This window comes from Artemia franciscana, chromosome 5, assembly GCF_032884065.1.
Source record: "Artemia franciscana chromosome 5, ASM3288406v1, whole genome shotgun sequence".
In the NCBI taxonomy this organism is placed as follows: Eukaryota; Metazoa; Arthropoda; class Branchiopoda; order Anostraca; family Artemiidae; genus Artemia; species Artemia franciscana.
The window spans coordinates 10,990,387-11,013,015 of NC_088867.1; the positions used below are offsets into that span (position 1 = coordinate 10,990,387).

The 22,629-nt window shown below is 37.6% G+C and overlaps 2 protein-coding genes across 3 annotated transcripts in view; both read right to left on the reverse strand.

Annotated features, from left to right (window-relative positions):
- LOC136026973 (exocyst complex component 8-like) overlaps positions 1-9,611 on the reverse strand; it is a 90,103-nt gene extending 80,492 nt beyond the window's left edge. For both annotated transcript variants that reach the window (XM_065703844.1, XM_065703843.1), the window contains exon 1: positions 9,492-9,611. In XM_065703844.1, the coding sequence (XP_065559916.1) occupies positions 9,492-9,570 (79 nt within the window). In that variant the 5' untranslated portion in view covers positions 9,571-9,611. The remainder of the gene's footprint in view (positions 1-9,491) is intronic.
- Positions 9,612-21,590: 11,979 nt separating this feature from the next.
- Positions 21,591-22,413, reverse strand: LOC136026969 (enhancer of split mbeta protein-like). Its single transcript, XM_065703838.1, has one exon. The coding sequence runs from the start codon at positions 22,372-22,374 to the stop codon at positions 21,769-21,771; it is 606 nt and encodes a 201-aa protein (XP_065559910.1). The 5' UTR covers positions 22,375-22,413; the 3' UTR covers positions 21,591-21,768.
- Between the last annotated feature and the right edge of the window lie 216 nt (positions 22,414-22,629).

The window sequence follows — 22,629 nt, forward strand, 5'->3', positions numbered from 1 at the left end:
CATGATGAATTACCTGTTAAGATACATCAACAGCTTCACTCACTGTTAACCTGTTAACTTATCAACATCAAATCACTCACTGAGGTAATGTACAAGACAAAAAAACTTTTGCATAGAAGCCTGTACATCAGAAGGCCCCTGATACCATCAAGAACTTACTTTGTCAGCATTGTGATTTTTTCATCCAGAAAGCAATTAAGTGGAAATACAGGTAGATGCTTCAAAGTAAGGTCTGGGAACAACTCTTCACCAAAAAGGAAACACCATTACCTTTGCCTAAAAATCACAGAATACTATGAAATAAAATTACTCACAAATAGAAAAGGAGATGTATATTGGAGATATCATATTGGATCACAAGCCTCTTAAATCAATTTTAAATCGTCCAATTGCAAAGTCATCACCAACGCTTCAGAGAATGATCTTAAAAATCAAACAATTTGATTTCTCTATTACTTTTTGACCAGGGAAGGACATCCCTGTTACAGACACCCTATTCATTTACATATCCCATGGGATGAACCTCTGTTCAAAATTGAAACTGGATCTTACATCCATACAATCTTGAGCCTAAGTAATACACTCCCATACAATCTCAGCAGTGAGAAGTTACACCAAATGGGAAACAAGATGCCTTTAGGGTATTGCATGGTTGTCCTTGAAATGCAAAAATTGTTGAATTTGGCAGAATCTGTCTCTACTCATGCTTTCACAATTGATTGGGACCTGCGCATCATCAGAGTCTGCAGAATATTGACTTGCCGTGCTTGAAGCTCTGCTTATTAACGTGCATGCCCGTGCTTATAATTATTTGCTTGCTTATATATGTTCTTGTTGTAGGTGCTTGCTTGCTTATATTATTGCTTGCTTATATATGTTCTTGTTGTAGGTGCTTGCTTGGGTTTTCATTAAACCATTAAACTAAACCGAAGATATTGCATGGTATCAGAAGTAAAACAGTAAACATGGACAGCACACCACATCCGTCCTTGGACTGGTCATCGACGAACCTAAAATCGGCCTGGAAAAGGTTCAGACAACACTGTGAATTAATATTCTCCGGACCACTGGAAGGCAAATCCCAGGCTGTCCAGTGTTCGTATCTATTGATATGGGTTGGTGATAAAGGAAGAGACATTTTCAGCACATGGACTCTAACAGATGCCGAGACAAACAGGGTTCAAACGTACCTTAATAAATTCGGAGCCCATGTTGAACCCATATCAAACCCCATAGTGACAAGATTTACTTTCCACAAGCGAGACCAAGGTAATGAAAACATTGAACAATATGTGACCGACCTCAAGTTAATTGCTAATGACTGTGACTTTGGTACCAGCAGAGATTACCTGATAAGAGATCGTCTTGTCTTAGGAGTTAAGAGTGACAGGATTAGAGAGAAATTGCTAAGTGAAGGAGGGACATTAACCCTTGCCAGAGCAATAGAGATTTGCTGTGCCATCGAATCAGAACAGGAAACCCAAGCGCAAATGACAGCTGCTAATAAGACTTCAGTGCCCGTGATGAAACAAGAGATAGATGCCCTAAAGAAACAGTGCAACAACAAGGAATGCTATTTCTGTGGTGCACCTTATACCAAGAATCATAACTGCCCAGCCAGGGGCAAAACATTTTCAAAATCCAACAAACTGAATCACTTCGCCAAAGTATGTAAAAGCAAAGGTGTGAATGAAATAAGCCAACAAGAAGCAGGAACAAGTGCAAGTGAGTTCATGATTGACACTGTCAACAGCATGCTACTGAAACACGCAGATGGGCCAGATGCTGTAATAAGAATTGTTGAGCAGAAACTAGATTTAGTCTTCAAAATAGACACAGGAGCTGAAGCAAATGTTCTTCCGGTCAGCGACTATAATAACATGGTACCTAAACCTCGTTTGCAACCAACAAAACACATTCTAACAAGCTAGTCCGGAGAAAGATTACAGGTTTTGGGGTTTGTAGAGCTATGCATCTGCTACAAAGAAGGTGAGAAACAGGCTCACCAGTTTCATGTGTTCAACACTGATCGCAAAGCCAATCCTTAGCAGAAAGACAAGTCAGAATATGAAATTGATCAAATTCATTCTGAATGTACAGAACGAACCTGCAACCTCAATGAAACCCGAAACGGCCAGAATACTAGAGGAATATGGAGATGTTTTTGAAGGTGTAGGAAAATTCCCAGGGAAGTGTAAAATCCACTTGAAAGAAGGAGCTGTACCAACAGTACAACCACCAAAAAGAGTTCCATTCGCCCTACAAGAAAAACTCAAAGAAGAACTTGATCGCCTTGAAGTCATGGGCATCATTGAGAAGACAACTACACCAACTGAATGGGCAAACTCAATCGTAGTCGTCCAAAAACCAAATGGATCTCTTAGGATTTGTTTAGATCCTGTCGACCTAAACGAATGGGTGCAGCGTCCTTACCATCCAATACCATCGTTTGATGATGTAGCAGCAAAATGTTCAGGATCTAATACATTTTTTAAATTGGACGCAAGACAAGGATACTGGTCCATGGAACTAGATGAGGAGTCATCCCTCCTAACCACCTTTAGCACTACATTTGGTAGATATCGCTGGAAGCAATACCCATTTGGAGTCAAATCAGCACAGGACGAGTTCCAACAGAAGATGGAGGAAGTCTTCGAAGGACTTGACATTGGACTCATAATAGATGACATTGCTGGAACAGCAGCAAATACAGAAGATCATGATGCTAAGTTGAGGCTGGTATTACAGCGAGCCAGAGAAAAGGGAGTAAGGTTCAACCGAGATAAATGTATTTTTAATGCTCTAAGCATTCCATACTTCGGGCACTTGCTGACCGCTGAAGGGATCAAAGCAGATCCAGAAAAGACAAAGGCAATTGCAAACATGCCAGCACCAGAATCACACGAACAGCTACAGGTGCTCCTAGGCATGTACAATTATTTAGCAAGATACATCCCAAACCTCTCCAGTCTAAACCACCCTCTCCGTGAACTGTCTAAATCCAAAACTTACGACTGGAAAACCCAGCATGAGAATGCAAAGAAGCAAATCCAAGCCTCAATCTGCAAAAACCTCTCATACTTTGACCATAAGAGCAGAAACGTAGAAGTCATAGTGGACGCCTCTCAACATCGGCTAGGGGCCCAACTAGTCGTCGACAACAAAACAGTTGCCTTTGGATCCCGGTCCCTCAGCGGAGCAGAAAAACGGTATTCGCAAATTGAGAAAGAAATGCTAGCCGTAACATACACTTGCAAACACTTCCGCCAATACATATACGGTAGAACAACCACTGTAACCACCGACCACAAGCCTCTTGAGTCAATACTTAAGAAGCCCATATCCAAGGCTCAACCACGACTTCGAAGAATGATGATAGCAGTTCAGAACTATGACATACAAGTCATTTATCGCCCAGGCTCCGAGATTCCGGTTGCAGATGTCCTTTCCAGATTACACTTGCCCGAAACAGATCCAGACACACAGCATGACTCCGAATTTGCAGTACTCAGCTTTCTCAGATCTGTCCCAATTCGCGACAACAAGATCCAACAAATCATAGAGCAAACAAGGATTGACCAAAACCTACAAGTGCTGGTCCAGACCATCGCTGAGGGATGGCCCGATCATCGCCATGAATGCAACACTGCAATACTCAAGTTTTGGAATCACAGAGATGAACTAACATACATGGATGGCGTGATTCTGAAGGGCGACAGAATCATAATCCCAGAAACACTGCAGAATGACATTTTAAACCAACTACATGCTTCCCATCTAGGAATGGTCAAAACCAAAGAACGAGCCAGGATGGTAGTGTTCTGGCCAAACATTACAAAAGATATTGAGAACATGATTGGCAGCTGCAGTACTTGTTGTACTATGGCACAAAACCAAGTCAAAGAAAGTATGATGACATCTCAAATCCCCACACATCCATATGAACATGTTGGAACGGATATTTTCGAATTCATGGGAGTTCAGTATTTAGTCACTTCTGACTATTACAGCAGGTTCATAGAAGTCGATAAGCTAACAACTAGCACATCACAGCAAGTGATCACCAAACTGAAAGCCCACTTCGCCAGACACGGAATCCCGAAAACACTGACGTCAGACAACGGGACTCAGTTTTCGTCAAAGGAATTCAGAGATTTTATTGACAAATGGAGCATTGACCACAAAACGTCAAGCCCAAACTATCCACAGTCAAATGGATTTAGCAAAAAAACGGTACAGACGGCAAAAAGGATCATGTCCAAAGCTGTAGAACACCAGTCCGATCCGTACTTAGCCATGCTGGAGTACCGTAACACACCAGTCGATGGGCTAGCCTCACCAGCACAGTTGCTGATGAGCAAACAACTCAGATCCGTTTTACCCGTTCTTCCCAGACACTTAAATTCCAAGGTCATCCCACCCTCATCTTTCCAACAAGCCAGAGAAAGACAACAGAAACTACAAACGGAGTCATATAATAGACACTCAAGGGACCTAAAACCGCTGCTCAAGGATCAGACTGTGTGGGTGAAGCTCGACCACAATGCTAGGTGGCAGAAAGCACTGATACTGGAAAAATACGAAAATGCGCCACGATCCTACATTCTTCAAACAGAGAATGGAAAGGGCTACAGACGGAACAGGCGACAGATCAGAGAGAGAAACCAAAGTATGTCCACCAAGCCGCAGTTTGAAGCAACATCCCCGGAACCCAGTATACCTGGAGATCAATCCCACGCATCTCCTTGAGCCCAAATAGGAATTGAACATCCACATAGCATCCCGTCAAGTCCCAAAAATTTCCCAATGCCACCTCGTGCTACAACTACACCCGCCGAAAGATTTGCTACACCACTAGCAGATGCTGCCACTGCAGAGTCTCCTTCACGATCCCCTTCGCACCTAACCCAACGACCAAGACAGCCGCTATGCGGCACCACGCGTTCTGGGCGAATTACAAAGCCACCCACCAGGCTCAACCTTTGATGTTATCAACAAAAGAAGGAGGATGTAGAATATTGACTTGCCGTGCTTGAAGTTCTGCTTATTAACGTGCATGCCTGTGCTTATAATTATTTGCTTGCTTATATATGTTCTTGTTGTAGGTGCTTGCTTGGGTTTCCATTAAACCATTAAACTGTTAAACTGAACCAAAGATATTGCAGAGTCCTCCCAGTAAATTGCACTATCTGCAGGTTATGATGTGACATGATTATGTTGATGCCTAAGAAATCCAAGAATTCAGGTATGGTTAGGGGCTTGAAGATCTTATGAGTCTAGCTTATTGATTTTTGCTGCAAGTACAGGTTATTCTGCTCAATAATGTATTCCAGTAGCATCATGTTGTACAACCAAAGGAAGAAGTCAGTTAATGTGCTACAGCAATCCAAAAGGCTACTTTCTTCCAAAAATACTTCCATGGTTGAGGCTATCATAATTTGTTTCTTCCATTTGAGCAAGGCATATCAAAAGAAGAATTTCATTTACTGATTGCACGACAGTAGAAGAGGTAGAAGTTTCAGTTGAAGACCTAGCAGCTCTCATGATAAGCTTTGCAGAGTTCTTGTCCAACTTAGGACCAACTGAAATGACCAGTGGTATGCTTTGTGCTCAACTGTTTGTGACTGAATGACTTAAGTGATGTCCATTACTTTCTGGTTCTTCAGAATCAACTTATGCTATTCAAAGTGCATCCATCATTTCAGTGCTACGACCACACTGAAGCAAGACACCTAGATCATTGGAGAGCTTGCAATCTGACTCTAAGTTGGTGTTGGAGTCATAACCACATGATAATTTGTCTTTTTTTAACATTATAAAAAAACATTCTGTAATAAAACAAGAGGTATGTGCACAGACCAGTCTTTTTGTATTTATGTCAAGAAAGCCTGGTAATAATGTACACATTAACAAAAACAATAAATTACTTCAATTTGCACTTCAAAGCAAATTAAGATCTGTTAGTTCCTCCATACTTGATGATGTGAATGACTAAACATCAAATGAATTCCACTGGTGCTTCCAGGGTATACCATTATGATCAGCATCATCAAATAACTAAACATCAAATACTCTCTGGCTACTCACTCACTCCCTATGATACCTTGACATTCACTCAAAGATCTCAGCATACACAAGCTACATCAGACCACAGTTTGGATATGCCACTGTCATCCAGTTGCCATATCTCAAAAAGGATATTGATAGAATAGAACGAGTCTAGAAACGCTTTGTAAAAGGACTTCAAGGATTCAGAAACCTTCCATATGACATAGCTCTCGGAAGGCTCACTCTCCATAAACATGAGACAAGAAGAACGATCTTAGACTTAAAAACCCTCTTCAAGATAGTTCATGAGAATTTTGGGAACATAAAAGACAAGCTTGTTCAAATAACTCCCCAAAGCAACACAAGATTGCACAGTCTGCAATTGGAGCCTATGAAGATGAAGATTGCAAGATCTAATTCTTACCATCATTTGTTCATACCCCAGGTCATCAGAATCTGGAACAAATTACCATTCCCAGTCAAAAAGATGAAATCACTGGAAGCCTTCTCCAATAGCCTAAACATAAACATACCATATCTCAAGACTTTCAATGTAGGACAACTTTAAATGGCAATCGTGCTGCAGTTGATCTGCTCATCCCCCTGCCCTAACATTTTTCTTTTAAAAAGATGTCAGTTATGTGGAAATTTTTATTGAGAGGCATTAGGAATAAATTATTTATTTATTTATGGCAGGAGAGAAACTGTGGTTGGTGTTGAGTTTTGACAGATGGTTTGAACAGGTTCTTTGAATGTCTCCTCCTATCAGTGCCAATATTTTGGGAAATTGACATATGGATTGGAGGGGGGGTCTCAAGGGGTAAGCTCATGTGTCATATGCATATCAGCTCTTAGTTGTTGGTAAACCAGTGCAAATAATTTCAGCTCCTTCAAGTGTTCATCATAAGGCTTGTCTCTTGTCTTAGATGCTGCCTTGGTGGCTGTCCTTTGCACCCCTTCTAGAAGCAACACATCACCCCTGTATCCTTATGATGATATGCACATTCCAAAATCAAGCACTGGTCTGACAAGGGCCTTGTACAACCTCATCAAACATAAAGAGATCTACTGGACCTAGTTAGAGTGCTAGGACAGAGCTTACATGAGACAGTCTTCTTGCAGTCTAAATGGAATTTACACTGGTTGTCAACAATGATTCCAAGATCCCTTTCTTCATCTATACTTTTAGCTCTTGAATATTATTTACAGATGGATTGACCATAGTATACTTGAAACCTGGGTTGGACTTGCCAACATGAATAACATTTGTCAATATTGAAGCTCATGTTGCCCAGTTTTGAGTATGGTTGAGATCTGCTTGTACTGACTCATGATTGACTGCACCAAACAACTTTGAGGTGTCAGCATAGTGAGTTAGATGATTAGTAGTTAATTGAAAATATCATCTATATAGATATTGATATTATAACTTAATTTTGAGAAACATTAATAAAAAATATTAATAAAACAGATAAATGTATAGAGAAATAATAATAAAAGTAGCTTGTAAAGAAGTAATTGATATATAAAATTAGTAATATGTAAATAAATGATCGAAAAAGCAAAAATGAATAAATACAAGAATGAAGTAAAAAATAATAAAGAGGAATAATAATAGACAGGTGAATTATTTTAAAAAAATAATGAATAATAAGGGCAATAAAATAGAAAATAAGAATGGTCAAGCAAAAAGGACTCTCATGTACAGTGTTGGATTCATAAAAATTTAGGAAGGGGGGGCAAATGTATTTTCAAATTCTAGGGGAGGTGTTTTATTTATTTCTCTTCTCTTTTGATGAAATGCAAGAAAAAACAGGTATTCATCAAATAAAACACAAAAAAGGATGTTTAAAAATCTAATTGGAGAAACAAATTTATGGGCCATTCTCACCTGCCTCTCTCTGCTGTGTCTCAGGCATATTGCAGGACAGTATTTATTTTTTTTTTTTTTGGCCCTAAACAGTTGGCTGACAAGGACAATCTGTCATCCTTGATCCAAAGTACTTGTCTTATTCATTTCAACCTTTCTCTCATTATAGCCATTATGGAATTGGACCACACTTTTATACACCCTACAGTTTGAGATATGATAAGTCAGTTTGGTACCCAAAACAGTCTGCAGGCAATTTCTATGGGAAAAAATAGCAAATCTTCCTCAGTCTTTTGGAGAGTATAGGCTTCAAAACCATTTACATTTCCTATGTATTTTTCTGTTTTTTTGAATTCATGGACATTGCTGTTAGTCTATTTGAATACATGAATAATGTAATAATGAAACAGGAAAATGCATGGGAAGTAACCTGATATAATGTAGACTAGATCTACCTTAAATTACCTTAAATTGCAGCTTGGAGTGATATAAGGATTATCCATCCTTGTGATGCTCCATGAGAAAAAAAAGAATTTGTTTGGTGTAGATTGTGGCTGTATTTGCACATTAGAAGGGAGGGCAAAGTAAAATGAACCACTTTTAGAGATGTCATAAGGAATTATTTTAGAATTTTAATGTTGTATTAAGAATTTTAGAAGGTTTTGTTTTGGGTGGGTTTAACTAGCCTATGGACTAATACCAAGTTTCCTTCAGAGGAGGAATAATGATTATTAGCACCAATAAGTGTAAATAACACCTCCTTTAAACTTCACTGTCATTGCTGGCAGGGGTAAAATTCTAGTTAATTGACTTCTTTGCTATCTTGGAAAGTGTTTAGGTTAGGAAAATGAAATTTTCAGGGATAGGTCTAAAGGCTAAAGTATGTCCCAGGAAGGTATTTTAAAGTACCCATCTCTACTCCTTCTCCCTCTAGAGGGCCCTGAAATTGGCCTATATGACAGGTCTATACCTACTGAAATTTTGACAAAACAGCATTTTACCTTAATTTTCAGTTACCAGTTGACTCTTCTCTGCCTTTAGTTCTGAAAATGCAATTCCTGTTATTTGAGTACAATTTCGAGCCATTTAAATGTTTTTTTTTAATTTTGGGAATGTATTTGCATGTCTTTAAAACCTTATAAAATGGAATTGAGCTAAGTTATGAAGCTGAAAACAATTTTGTTGTACTTTAATTAAGCCAAAGATCTATTTTGCAAGGTTTCATTTTTATAACACACATGTTTTTGAAGGTTATCAAAAGTCAGGGCCCTCTAAAGGAAAAAGGACTGGAGGCAGTTGCTTCAAAATACTTTCCTGGGACATACTTTAGTCTGTAGATTCATCCTTGAAAGTTTTATTTTCCTAACCTAAACCCTTTCTGAGATAGCAAGAAGTGAATTAACTAGAATTTTACTGGGAGGCAAAAACAACGTGACCAGTTTTTTCTTTATCAATAGGCAATGTATGGTAGGTCTATCTATCCCTCTCTTAGACCAGGGTAATCTGGATAATAGCTGGCTGGCCTTTGTCAAATATGTATTAAGGCAATTAGCTAAACCTAGTAGTCACATACATTGATTTGGGACAAAATCGGGAGTAGAAAAATCCAGTGAATTATATAGCTTCCTGACTCCACTGTCAGTGTCCATCATTGGTAAGAACCTGACTCGTCTAATTTTCTATCTGAATAAGCTTTTAAGGCTAATGGTCTTTTTTGTTCCCGCCCAATTTCTGAAACAGATTCTAAGAATCTTAATAACGCCACTGCTAGTATCTATTCGATAGCAAACTCGTTTATGAGACTTGACAAAAACATAAACAAGTGGGAGAAAAAAACAAAAGATGTTTGTTTAGCAAAAGCACGTTAGATTCTACGGAGATTAATTTAAATGAACAGGTTATGTAAAAGAAAATATACCCACTGCTGAGCTAAAAATAGTGTTTTCTTTTGCACATCAATTTAAAGGGTAATCCTATATTTTTTCGCTCAGAGATTTTGATTCGATGTGCATTGAATGCAAATGGTAGAACTTGTACGAAAAGTAGACAAATCTTTTATTTTCGAGATGGGTGTCTGTTTTGAAATGTAAAGCGTGAACTCTCCCAAACCTCAACCTCAACCGAGTCCGTTTGGAAATGAAAATTGTTTGGCTATTGGGAGAACCCTTGGGTATTGAGAATTGCAAGCAGTTAGCCAGGTGGGTGAAACACCCACCTGGCTATTTTCTTTTAATCTTCAGTTCTCGAAGTCCACCAGTCCCCAAACTTAAACCTCGTCATGTTACTTCTGAATTCCTTTTTACAAATTGTGATGAAAATGAAATAAATGAAATAATTATGTGTATGAAATAACAATCCTGTGGAGTAGATGAAGTATCGTTAAAGCAACAAAAACAATTGTTATTTCTATTTTGACTCATCTGATTAATTTATCACTTGAAGAGGGAACTTTTCCAGAAAGACTTAAATTAGCCTGAGTGCTACCCCTTCACAAAGGGAAGTCAAAAAATGAACCGAGTAATTACCGATCCATTTCTATTTCACCTTTTTTTCGAAGATTTATGAGAAAGTAATCCATGAAAGAATGTATGATTACCTCCAGGAGTAGAATCTTCTGTGCGATACCCAACTTGGCTTTCGCAAAGGACTTTCTACGGATATGCACCAGCTATCTGGAATTCAATCCCCTTGGAAATCCGGAACTCAAATAACCTTACTACCTTCAAGCGAGCAGTGAAGGGTCGTTCCAGAAATACTGTTTAGATTTGAATATCATGCGGTCCTCCTCTTTTCGATCTTTTCTTTTATTTTCTTTTTTTTCTTTTCTTTCTCTTCGTCACTCCCCTTTTTTCTCTTTTTTTTCTTTTTTGATAAATCCAGTTGATTCGTTGTTTCTGTTAGTTGATTGTTTAATTATTCTTTAGTTAAGTTTCTGCCCTAGTCAAGCACTTTTGTGCTTTCCTGGCAGATTATGTACATGTAATTATGTGTTTTTATTTAAATATATATGATTGAATTGAATTGAAGAATTCCTGCGAACAAAACTCTAGCACAGCTTGCATCAAACAATAAGTGCGTAATTGGTAATTTGATGTGTGTGTGTAGACTTGTTCCTGTGTTTGCGTACGTTTGTGTTTTTGTGCTCCTCAATCTCATCCTGCTAAATAACTAAGAAGACTAATCCGCCATTCCATCATAAATTTACTATGAAAAAGTAGCACATAAACAGAATTGATGGAAATAAAACTAATTTATTGGGAAGATAACAAGAGGAAAAGTTTGTGTAAAACGAAAAACTCAATGCATACCCGTACTAATGAACTTATTTTGGAAGAAATATAGCCTCTCAGGCGCATACGGGTTAAAGCACATAAAAAAGAATTTTTATTGAAATAGAAGAAAAGCGATAACAGTAAAAAGTTTGGGATTTCCCAAAAGGAATTTAAAAACCCTTGTCCATCGTATCTGCCCCCATTAAAATACAACAACGAAAACAAACAGTCCGCACATGCAAAAGTAAACTACCCAAAGAAAAAGGATGAATGTTTGAGAGGTTTTTCACTCTCAGAAATCATATACCTCAGGTGGCTAGTACCAAGCATGGCAGAAGTGTGCCAAGCATAGCGGAACTGTGAGAACAATACTAAGAGTGAATGATCTGTGCCAAGCATGACATAAGTATCCCAAGCATGGCAGATGTCTGCTAAGTCTGATACAAGATCGTGATTTCATAGCAATCTGGGAATGTACATTATACAATTAGGCTAGTGAGTTAAGTAATTGAAAATTAAAGAGCCATTTGAAACAGACGGACAGAAAATAAAATCCTTCAATGATCTAAATGTGAAACGGTCAAACATTACTGTCTATGCATAATTGACTGAAAATGAAGAGAAATAAAAATAAATAATTATACCAAACATAAAAGAAATGGGTACTGCTATATACAAATAATTAAATCCTAAACGATTAAAAATTAAAATGAGTGCTAAAGTTAAACCAAAAAGGACACAAATTACTGCCCATAGGAGTTCGACTAGAGTTCCGTTCTAACCGTAAACCAAAATAAAAAATTGTCGCTAAATAGAATCTGTAAACCTTAATTGTTGATGTTTCCTGTAATTAGTATATTAAACACTAAATAATTATACATTACACATTCAGTTCATTTTCAATATCTTTCCAGTCACCTTGATTTTTATAGTGGTTTTTTTTTGTCAGTATTTTGGAATTAATAAGATGAAAGCTATTTTCCTTGTAATAAGATTAGGGCATTAACGTTATTTTGTGTTAGGGCGAGATGCACAAGATTTCGGAAAGAAACTTAAAGACGCTTTAATTAAATACCAAAAATGAACGAATTGTACAGAAAACGTAATAATTGTAGGAAAAACTATAAAAATCACAAATACTAAGCCCAAGTAACATACAAGAAATTTATAAGAAAAAAACTAAAATTGTTTGTATTAAATGTATTTAATATACTTCAGACCAGATAAGAAACTTCATTATTTTTGGACATTGACGAAGAATGAGACAGAAATTTATGGAGGAAAAAATAATTTTCCTTGCCAATATTTTTTAACACATTTTTTTTATCAAACACGAAGATTTATCTATTCCAAATCAGACCAAATTATTTCTTCAAAATCACTGTTTTCATGCATTGAGTTCCTGGTAAATTCACTGTTCTCCCCCGATCCCTTCTGTGCGTTTTTTTTCTTGCTGTTCACTTCAACTCGACTCAACCTTCTTTTTTTTCCTCTTTTTATTTCTTGAGACAAGCTTGAGTCCTTCGGTTGGTGGGCTGTTGTACATTTTACAGACACAGGTTCTCTGATTTCCATATTCCTTGCAACCCTTGAGTCTAAAATTTCAGGAAGTAAGGATTCATTCCAGAAGGCTTCAAGCTTCGGAAATATTTTTTCCCAGTAGTCTTTCGATCGGTGAACTGTAATTATTTCCCAATCCTCAATAGAGTTATAAACTATTAAGTGGCATACCATTTTATCCAGTATCTCGAGTTGGCCTTGTATCTGGGCGAAATACCTGTGATTTTTTTTAGCTGAAGACCTTCACTGGATAATTCAAGAAAAAATGCTTTAACTAAATTTTTTGACTGGGCCACATCATAAATGGTTTTGAACTCTGGTATATTATGCACCGTTTTTATCTCTATAGGTGTGCCATTAGGGAGCAGCCCATCTACAGATGCAGCAAGATACTGATACTGTGGATGCACACTGAGTCCTATTTGATCTCCCTTTACGACTTTTAAGTTGAATTTGTTTTCATATGCTTCTAGTGCCACTACTTCTAAATCTAAGCCCTTTTTCATTAGGGCAGAGCAGAATCTAGGTCCCAAGTTTCGAATTTGCTTAACAATTGGGGCAACTCTGGTGCTGTTTTTTCTGGTTGCAATTCTGTGGAAGTAACTACTAGTTATTCTCTTAGATCTTTCTTCAACCCAAGTGTCATTTTTGGATTGGCCCTTGGTACTGTTGAACAAACAGCTTGTACTGGCAAAATCCAATTTTAAATTCTCGTCAGTATATTTTTGTATGGCCAAATTCATTTCATCAGAAGTCATGTCTGGCTTATTGCAATTTGGTCCATAGTCACGATTACCAAAGTTATAGTTTCTATTTTTTAACTTAGCAACGTGTTTTCCTCCAAGAGCACTATAATAACTGGTCAAATTACGTTTAGATATTACACGGAGTTTAGCCGTTTTATTACAATATTTTTTTGTTACGCTAGAAGGACTAAGCCCAAAAATATTTTTCCAAGCTAATTGATGCCATTTTGGACCTGAATTATAAGCAAGACTTGCTCCATGAACTCTTGCATGATATGAACCTCGTTTAGACCGGCTTATTTGCTTTCCTCCGATGAATTTAGCAACAACTGACATGTAGCTTTCAGCTAAGTTTGTAGTTGCGTCATTTCGAAGCTGCTCTGCTTTTCGACACACAATATCGACCTCTGTCATAACATCTTCAAACACGTGCAGGGGAAAATTATTCCACCGATCTTCTATTTTACTATTCACGGTCAATTCAGCAATCTTAGGACATCCAGAATCACATTTTGTGTGGTTTCCGAAAACATGGTACGGACCTCTTTTTAACAAGATTTTCAATTCTTCTGCTGTTCCATTATTTTCAGAATTTATTTTTATCGCACCCCTTAAATTTTTTGTCAGTTGCTGGATAATTCCTCGGGGAAGACATTTTGTGTACAAACCTTTTTTATTTTTGCACAAATTATATAGATGGGCTGTATAGTTTTTTGTGACGTGATTTGCACATTCATGTTTCCGTATGTTGGAACCGTAGGAAACACTTTGTTTTAGCTTATAAAAAACACTGGAATCACCGTCACCGATAAACTCTAAAAACTGTAATCCGTGCATCTCCTCACTGGAACGAAAGCCTTCAACTAGAATATCTGTTTCCATGCTCCTTGAATTTCCGTTATAATTCAGAAAGCAGAAATGATCTTTGGGAATTACTTTGGCGTTTGCAGAAGAAAAACATATATAACAGTATTTATTTTTTATGCCAACATATAACAGTTTTTTCGTAAATGCATCTATGATAACTGCAACACATCCTTTGGCCGAATAATCGTGTCCTTTGCTACGCTTATTCCAGCCTCCATCACATATCACTTTTGTCCAGTATGAGTCCTCCTTATACCTATCATCATGAATGGCTGATTTTAAGGCCTCTCGTCCATTTTCTAGCAAAATTTCCGATAAACTATTCATCCAAGCATTACAAAGCTGCCTTTCAATACGGGAATAAACTATTCGTGACATTGGTTTCACTCCAAGCACCCCGAAGAATTCACACAGTGTAGAATACCCTCCTCCACTACCCATGGCTCCCCAAACAGCCTTCGAATTCAAGCAGCCTTTAAGACTTGATTTTTTTTCGGAAAAAGCAACCTGTGTCTGGTCCGTAAAACTTGAAAGATATTCTTTTACGCTTGTTGCTGGACATTCTGGTTCACCTTTAATCCTCTTTTCCCAGTTACACTTATTACACTTAACTTTCAGTTCAGTTTTCAGGCCTTTCTTTTCTAATTGCTTTATAATCAATTTTCCGTGATCGATTTTGTGTCTGAATGCTGAAATTACTTCAGCAAGGAAATACCTTAGATTCACAATGCAGTTTCCATCTGGAATTCCAGATAAGTCTATCTCAGTATTCGTATCGGGGCAATCAACACCGTAAGAACCACTACCGTTTCCCAATTTATTTGAATCGTCTATGAGAGGATTTGCTGAAAATTCTTCTGAAATTTTCGATCCATTTGACAAATTATCTTTATCTTGTTCTCCAAGCAGCACCTTTCTAAAAAAAATGAAAAGAACCATAGAAAAACAAAACAGCGACCCGGCTCAATAGTAAACGAAAGTCTAAAAAACGAAATTTTGATACTAATAAATACGTCAAAAGAATCGGATTTTAATTAAATTTAGTCCTACCCATCAAAAGATAAGAGCCTGAGAAAATTTGTCTTATTTTGGAAAAAAGGGGGAAACACGCCCTAAAAGTCATAGAATTGTTTTGCCAGAAGACTGATCAAGGGTGCGTGTTTATTTGTTTTTTGTTTTCTTTTTCCCAGGGGTGATTGTATCGACCCATTGGTCCTAGGGTGTCGCAAGAGGGCTCATTTTAATGAAAATGAAAAGTTCCAGTGCCCTTTTTAAGCGACCAAAAATTGGAGGGCACCTAGGCCCCCTCCCACTTTCATTTTTTTCTCAAAGTCAACAGATCAAAATTTTGAGATAGCCATTTTCTTAAGCATAGTCAAAAAACATAATAAGATGTCTTTGGGGACGACTTACTCCCCCATAGTTCCCGGGGGAGGGGCTACAAGTTATAAACTTTGATCAGTGTTTACCTTGACCTGATGCCCACTTAATTGGACAATCTGTCTTGGCTTTTTCTACAATTGGCCATGACTTGACTTTTCCCACAACTATTCCTTTTAATTAAAAGTCAACGGTTGAGGGGTTTTGGCTGAGGGGGGGGGGGGGGTAGAGGGGAGGGAGCTACGTTGAAGGATCTTTACTTAGAGGAATTTGTCACGGGGGAAAAGAAATTCAATGAAGGGGCATAGGATTTTCTAGCATTATTAAAACTGAAAAAATAATAATGAAGAAGTTTTTCAACTGAAAGTAAGGAGCAGCATTAAAACATAAAACGAACAGAAATTATTACGCATATGAGGGGTTCATCTCCTCCTAAATACCTCGCTCTTTCCGTTAAAGTAATTTCAACTATATATTCTACGGACTTGGTGATTCTAGGGTCATTCTTAAAGAACCGGGAGAAAATTTAAGCTTTAGTGTAAAGAGCGAGGTATTGACGAAAGGGCAAACCCCCTCATATATGTAATACAAATATACAAAGTTCTAGGTGCTTTTATAAGTTACCAAAAATTGGAGGGCAACTAGACCTCCTCCCCCACCCCATTTTCTTCAAAATCGTCAGAACGAAAATATGAGAAAGCCATTTAGACAAAAAAAGATATGCAAATTTCGTTGTGCGGTTAGCCAAATCAAAACATCCATTAATTTAAAAACGTTCAGAAATTACATAAAAAAAACAGTTTTTTTTAACTTCAAGTAAGGAGCGTCATTAAAACTTAAAACGAACAGAAATTATTCCGTATATGAAAGGGGTAGTCCCCTCCTCAACGCCTCGCTCTTTACGCTAAAGTTTCTTATTGTTTTAAAAAGTATAGTTGTGAGAAAGAGTCAAACTTTAGCGTAGAGAGCGGGACATTGAGGGACTACCCCCTTTCATAAACGGAATAATTTTTGTTCGTTTTAATGTCGCTCCTTACATGCAGTTAAAAAAAACTTGTTTTTTTTTATTTAATGGACAAGAGGGAATGAAACTTGTATATGTAATTTTTACTTACCGGTATTTTAAATTCAGCCACCTTTTGTTGATAATTTTCTTCCTCATATCTCAAATGTCTTATTGACTTCAGTTGACAAGTCAACTAATCAGAGACACAATGCCTTGGAGGCGTAATGCCTAAAATTGGATAAGAATCCCGCCTTTTTTTCTATTGGCTGATGAACAACGCTATTAAGCCGGAAACAGGGGTAAAATAAGTAAAAAGTAAGCACATTTTGAAATTGTATTTTTCTGATTTTGCTTTCAAACTATTTATGATAGACATCAGAAATTTTCTGTAATGGTTGTAGATTATAAAATCTACATATGATCCAAAATTCTACCCTCTGGAGCCAACTTCATACCTTCTAGCAAGAAAAATGTTGAAAATTAAAAATAATTTTTTGCACCGTTAAAAATAAAAATATAACAATTCTGCAACCAACATTTTTTTTTAAATACTGGCAGGATGAACTAAAAAAAAAATCTACTGTCATTTCCCATCCACTAAATTTTTATTCACCAAACTAAAATAACTTGATTTCTTTTTTTTGCACAATAGGTAAAGCATATACAGAAAAAGTGAAACCAACATTTTTTTCCTTTTTAACTCGAGAGTCATCAAAAAAAAAATCAGTTCAAAATCACCAAAATCGCAGAAGTTATTCATGATTTTCTATCATAGGAGAAATAGCATTGGACACAAATTAAGACCATTAGCCTTAACTTTCTATTCGAATTGTTCTTCTATATTTGTAAAACAAACGAGGAAAGTAAATATAGATAGCATGAATATACCTTAGTGACTTAAAACGAAACAACCGAACCCCTTCCCTCCCCTCCCCCCCAGCACAACAAAATTGCGCTGCAAGTAATAAAAAAACTAGTCTTTACTAAGTAAATCTAGAAAATACATCTTGGTACCTATGAGATATTGGTCAATGAACCAGCTTTTGACTAAAAGTCACTTTACGGGCCAAGGGCCCTTTCTCTGCTTTGCCCATGTGGCGAAAGCCCATTCTAGAACATTCAAGATTCTGAAATATTGTTGAACAACCTTATAGGACTTAATTCTGCAGTAGTGTCTTAACTTTTCATTGACTTATGAAAAAGATTATTAGATATATATCTGCTACCAGAAATTTATTGCCAATTTAATATTACATGTGGATATTTTGAAATAAGCGGGGAAATAATATTTTGAAAATATATATTTTACACAGCGTATAAATTATACGGGAAGAGATCAAGAAAATCTAGGTTATTTTGGCGACTTTTTAGATGTTGGAACAGGGCCTTTATATTGGCCTTATCTTTTATTTTGGCCTTATCAAGCAAATCGTCATGTAACGATTGGCCCTATCTTTAATGTTAAGAATAAATCAGAGCTTTATATTATGCCTGCGAATCGCATCCGCATCTTTCGATAAGGATCTTAAACATTTAAGTAAAAAAAATAAGCAATCCACAACATAAGAATCCCAAAAATTTGTAAATTTGACGCACAATAACGGAAAAATTTGTAAGTCACTGCACACTTCCAGGACCAAAGATAAATAAAAAGGTAGGTTGTTTGCATATCGCGAAGAAAAAGTTCCTCTTCCGTTGGATTTACTTCCCTCCCATGCAAAATCTCGCCAGGCTTATCTCAAGACACCAGGGGGCACCGCACCCCTAAGATTTTCCCTCATTTGTTTTTTCATCTTGTTATCCTTTTTTTTTAAATAAGCTTGTTAATTTGGTCAATTACTGGCACCATTGTCACAAATCTACCCTCCAAAAATTGCTCTGGATCCACCTTTGCAAGCAACATAATTGTGGTGCCATCCATGAGGTGAAACATAGGCCCAAGGTGCCATCAAAAGCAGTGAGGTTGAGGAAGAATCTCTTGGGCCCGAGCCACAAAAAGGCCTGGTGTGGTATTATTTTTCAAATTTGAAAATTTACATTATGACGTGGATTTACTTTTATCTAATTTATAATCAAAGCATTTTATTTCAGAATTTCTAAGTTTTAAGTGAAGATGAACAGGTGACCTTAGGTAACGAAAAGATTGATCAGGTTGGGAGCTTCAGTTACCTTGGTAGTATTATTAGTAAAGATGGTGGGAGCAGTGAAGATGTTAAAAGTAGAATAGCTAAAGCTCAGGGTGTTTTTTCACAGTTAAAAAAAGTTTGGAAGAATAGAAAGATAAGCCTACAAACCAAGATTAGAATATTGGAAGCTACAGTGATGACAGTGGTCAAATATGGCTCTGAAGCATGGACACTCCGAAAAGCAGATGAAAATTTACTAGATGTTTTCCAGAGAAATTGCCTACGGATTGTTCTGGGTACCCGGCTGACTGACCGTATTTCAAACAGTAGGTTGTACGAAAAGTGTGGTTCAATCCCGCTTTCTGGGGCTATAATGAAAGAAAGGTTGAGATGGCTAGGCCACGTTCTACGGATGAAGGATGACAGATTACCGAAGATTGTCCTTTTTGGCCAACCGTCTGGGGCTACACGGAAAGCAGGTCGTCCTTGTCTGGGTTGGGAGGATGTCATAAATAAGGATTTAAAGGAAATGGGAACTTCCTGGGAGGGTGTAAAGAGGGAGGCTTTAAATAGATTAGGTTGGAGGAGGAGCGTGCGTAGCTGTGTTGGCCTCAGGCGGCTTGGTGCTGCAGTGAGTTATTAGTAGTAGTAGTAGTAGTTTTACAATAAGTAAGATAATAAGTTTTTAAATAAGAAAAATAAAAAATGGAAGATGCAGAGAGGTGTAATTTGGGAATACCACTGCTATGTGACCTGTCTGTTTATTTGCATTGTTGTCGCAATGCAAAAAGGAATAGAACAGAAGGTAGATTGGAGAGGACTATACAAGGATACCAACAGGTGGGAGAGGGATGCTCTTAGGCTCAGCCCACTCCATTGGAATCCCAAATTTTCTTGAAATCCTGGCATTTCTTTTTCAAATTATCAAATCAATTTTTATGATTTCCCCCTTAAATAAATATTGTTGTTGCCACCCACCCCCGTTCACTGACAATATCCTGCGTGCATGCCTGTAGGAGGGAATAGGAATAATATAGTCAAGTGACGGAAACGTCTTATTAAACTTTTGTATTGTACTGGCTATAGTAAGCATGGTGGATTTTTTTCTAGTATACGACTTATCATAAAATTAAAACATAAGAAAACAAAAAAGAAAGCTTGACTTGCTGTGGCACGTAGAGAGGAAGGGGAAAGCTTCATCACTTCTAAACCAGTCGTATGGATACTAAGTAAAAGCCACAAGAACATTCTTTTTGCTCTTAAAATGAATGCGAAATGAAAATTTCAAGCGCTGTGGGCATGGGGGCCGGAGTGACTTATGTAATTTGGACTCTGCTGCTTTTCAAAAAGTTCGGAAAAAAGTTGGTTTAATACTATTTTCCAAGTTAATATCTTTTTTTCAGAATAGTTTCAGAGGTGCCATTTGGACCAAATCATGGGGTGGGTATGAACTCCATCTTGCCCCCCCCCCCCCGACTCACTTCGTGTCGCGTAATCATCTAGGAAATGGACATTTGACAGAACTCAAGAATTTTATTATGTATCTTACCTACTTTCAAAGTTTACAATGATTAATAGCAAATAGCGTAATTACCCCAAGGGTCGTCAAGTAATTACGCTCTTTGGTTAATAGGCGTGCAGTAATTTCAAATCAATTGGACAGAATGGATTATGCTGGACATAATGGGTTATTATGGCCGGCAAAGGGCCCTTTGTGGTGGAAGCTTGGGCCCCCCTGAAAATCTGGGGTGGTCATCTGCCACCCCTGACCCCCCCCCCCCAAATGGCGCCTCTGAATAGTTTTATTGAAGAAAAAAAATTCTACAGAATGTTTGCGGGACCAGTTACTTAAAACTTACTCTGGGCTTACCTTTCTTGAAATCAAATTCGATTAGGATCTCACCTTAAGTAGCGAAAAAAAAAACGGATAAGTTAGGCTGCTGCATTTCATTTTTATTTGGTAGAAGAAATTTTATCCGTGAAAAATCTTGTCGAAAGTTTCCAAAATACTTTTGAATTTATTCTCACGTACTTAAAAATGAAGAATATCGCAAAGTCCATTTTTTAAGACCTGAATTAAATTGACTTATGAAACATGCAGTCTGGCGACTGAAATTGTTTCGTCATCCTTTGTATTCCCAGCTTTCATGCATATTAGAGAATATTCTTATTAGTATAGTAGAGTGACTGAGTGAAAAGCGGTAATTTCCAATTCAACCGTTTAGTGTTGTACACATTCTCCGTTTGTCAGAATATTTTCCAGCTAGAATCCTTTTCTAGTGAATATTTAAACACCCTTCCTTACCTGTAAGTTTTTTCTACTCCTTAGATTTCTCAACAGCCAAGTTTTTTTTCCGTGCTCATAGAAGTAAATAAGGCATCATGAATAAATCGTTCAGCTGACGAGAAAGATCCGACGGCCATTGCATACTTAGTTTTATTTTTCTTTGTAATCACGTTTCACCTTACCTAGGCCTACTTTAGATTATAAAAGTAGCCTATGTAAAGGATGATTTTCCTATACCTTCCCAGGTTGTGATGTAGTCTGAATCTGTTAAAAAAAATGTCTAGAGGTCTAATATTAAAAGCAAAGATAAGACAATTTGGCAACTAAGCAAAGTCTCCATGAATGCTGGAAATTGACTAATTATTGTTCTACTTAATAAATGTGAAAGCAGCATTCACTTTGATCTTCACCTAAACCAAATACAGTAATTTAGTATTTGAATAAATTCATTTGAAAAATATTGGCGATATACGAAATTAAATAAGACATATGCTATACATGAAAATATACAAGTATCACAGAACAATCACAAATTCAGTATCACACTGAATCAAGGCACACTGGAAGACTTCGAGATCTTGGGAGTGGTACTATATTAGCTGTTCTTTACCAGGGTCTCCAGATCGAAGAACTAGATGAGGAGAGAGGCGAATCTAGTCGTTCTGGGATGGGACTTAGGGTGCCTTCACATTGTTCTGATAAACTACCATAACCACTAGAGGCGTGACTTGATGGCCTCATTACGTTAGAATTAACAAATAGAGGTGATTCTGGATACTGTTCATAGGTTGTGGTATTTAATGTATTTAAAGTATGTCCAAGGTGAGAGAGAAGTCGGGTTCCGAGGGAAATATCAACACCGGGAGTAGCGGCAAGGAACACAGACACTTCGCGAGCAGCAGTGGTGAAGCCAGCGCGGAATCGGTCAGTTGCTGTCATGGGGTTTGCACGAATTCTGTTTTCCCTTCTTAATTTTTGAAGGTGGTTCACTGTAAGTTCTAAAATATCTGCCTTTTCAAGGCGTGTCACATTTTCACCTTCTGTAACTAGGGCCTCAGCCATTAAGTCCTTCAACTCATCTAAACACCGATTGATACGAGCTCTTCTTTGTCGTTCGAGCATCGGTTTCGTAACCTTTTTATATTGCACTGTTCTTGATATCGGTATATCCTGAGTGGATAAATCCAAGGCAGTAGAATAATGTGGAGCCATTTTTACAGTTTGCACGGAGAAATCTAAACTCAAAATGATAACTTGAAATCGTCACTCGAGAACTTATACTCAAAAGCGCGTGTGCTTAGCCCGTGCTGCATCGCTGGCCAATCAGGAAAAAGCATGCTCGGACCGCCTTCCATGTCCCAAACCGTGAGAAACTTAAAACTAAAGAATGTTTCCCACGATTCAAACTGATGCTGGTAGCCACCTGCTGTAAAGCAGCTGCCGTCACGTGAGGGCGGGTCAGGGGAT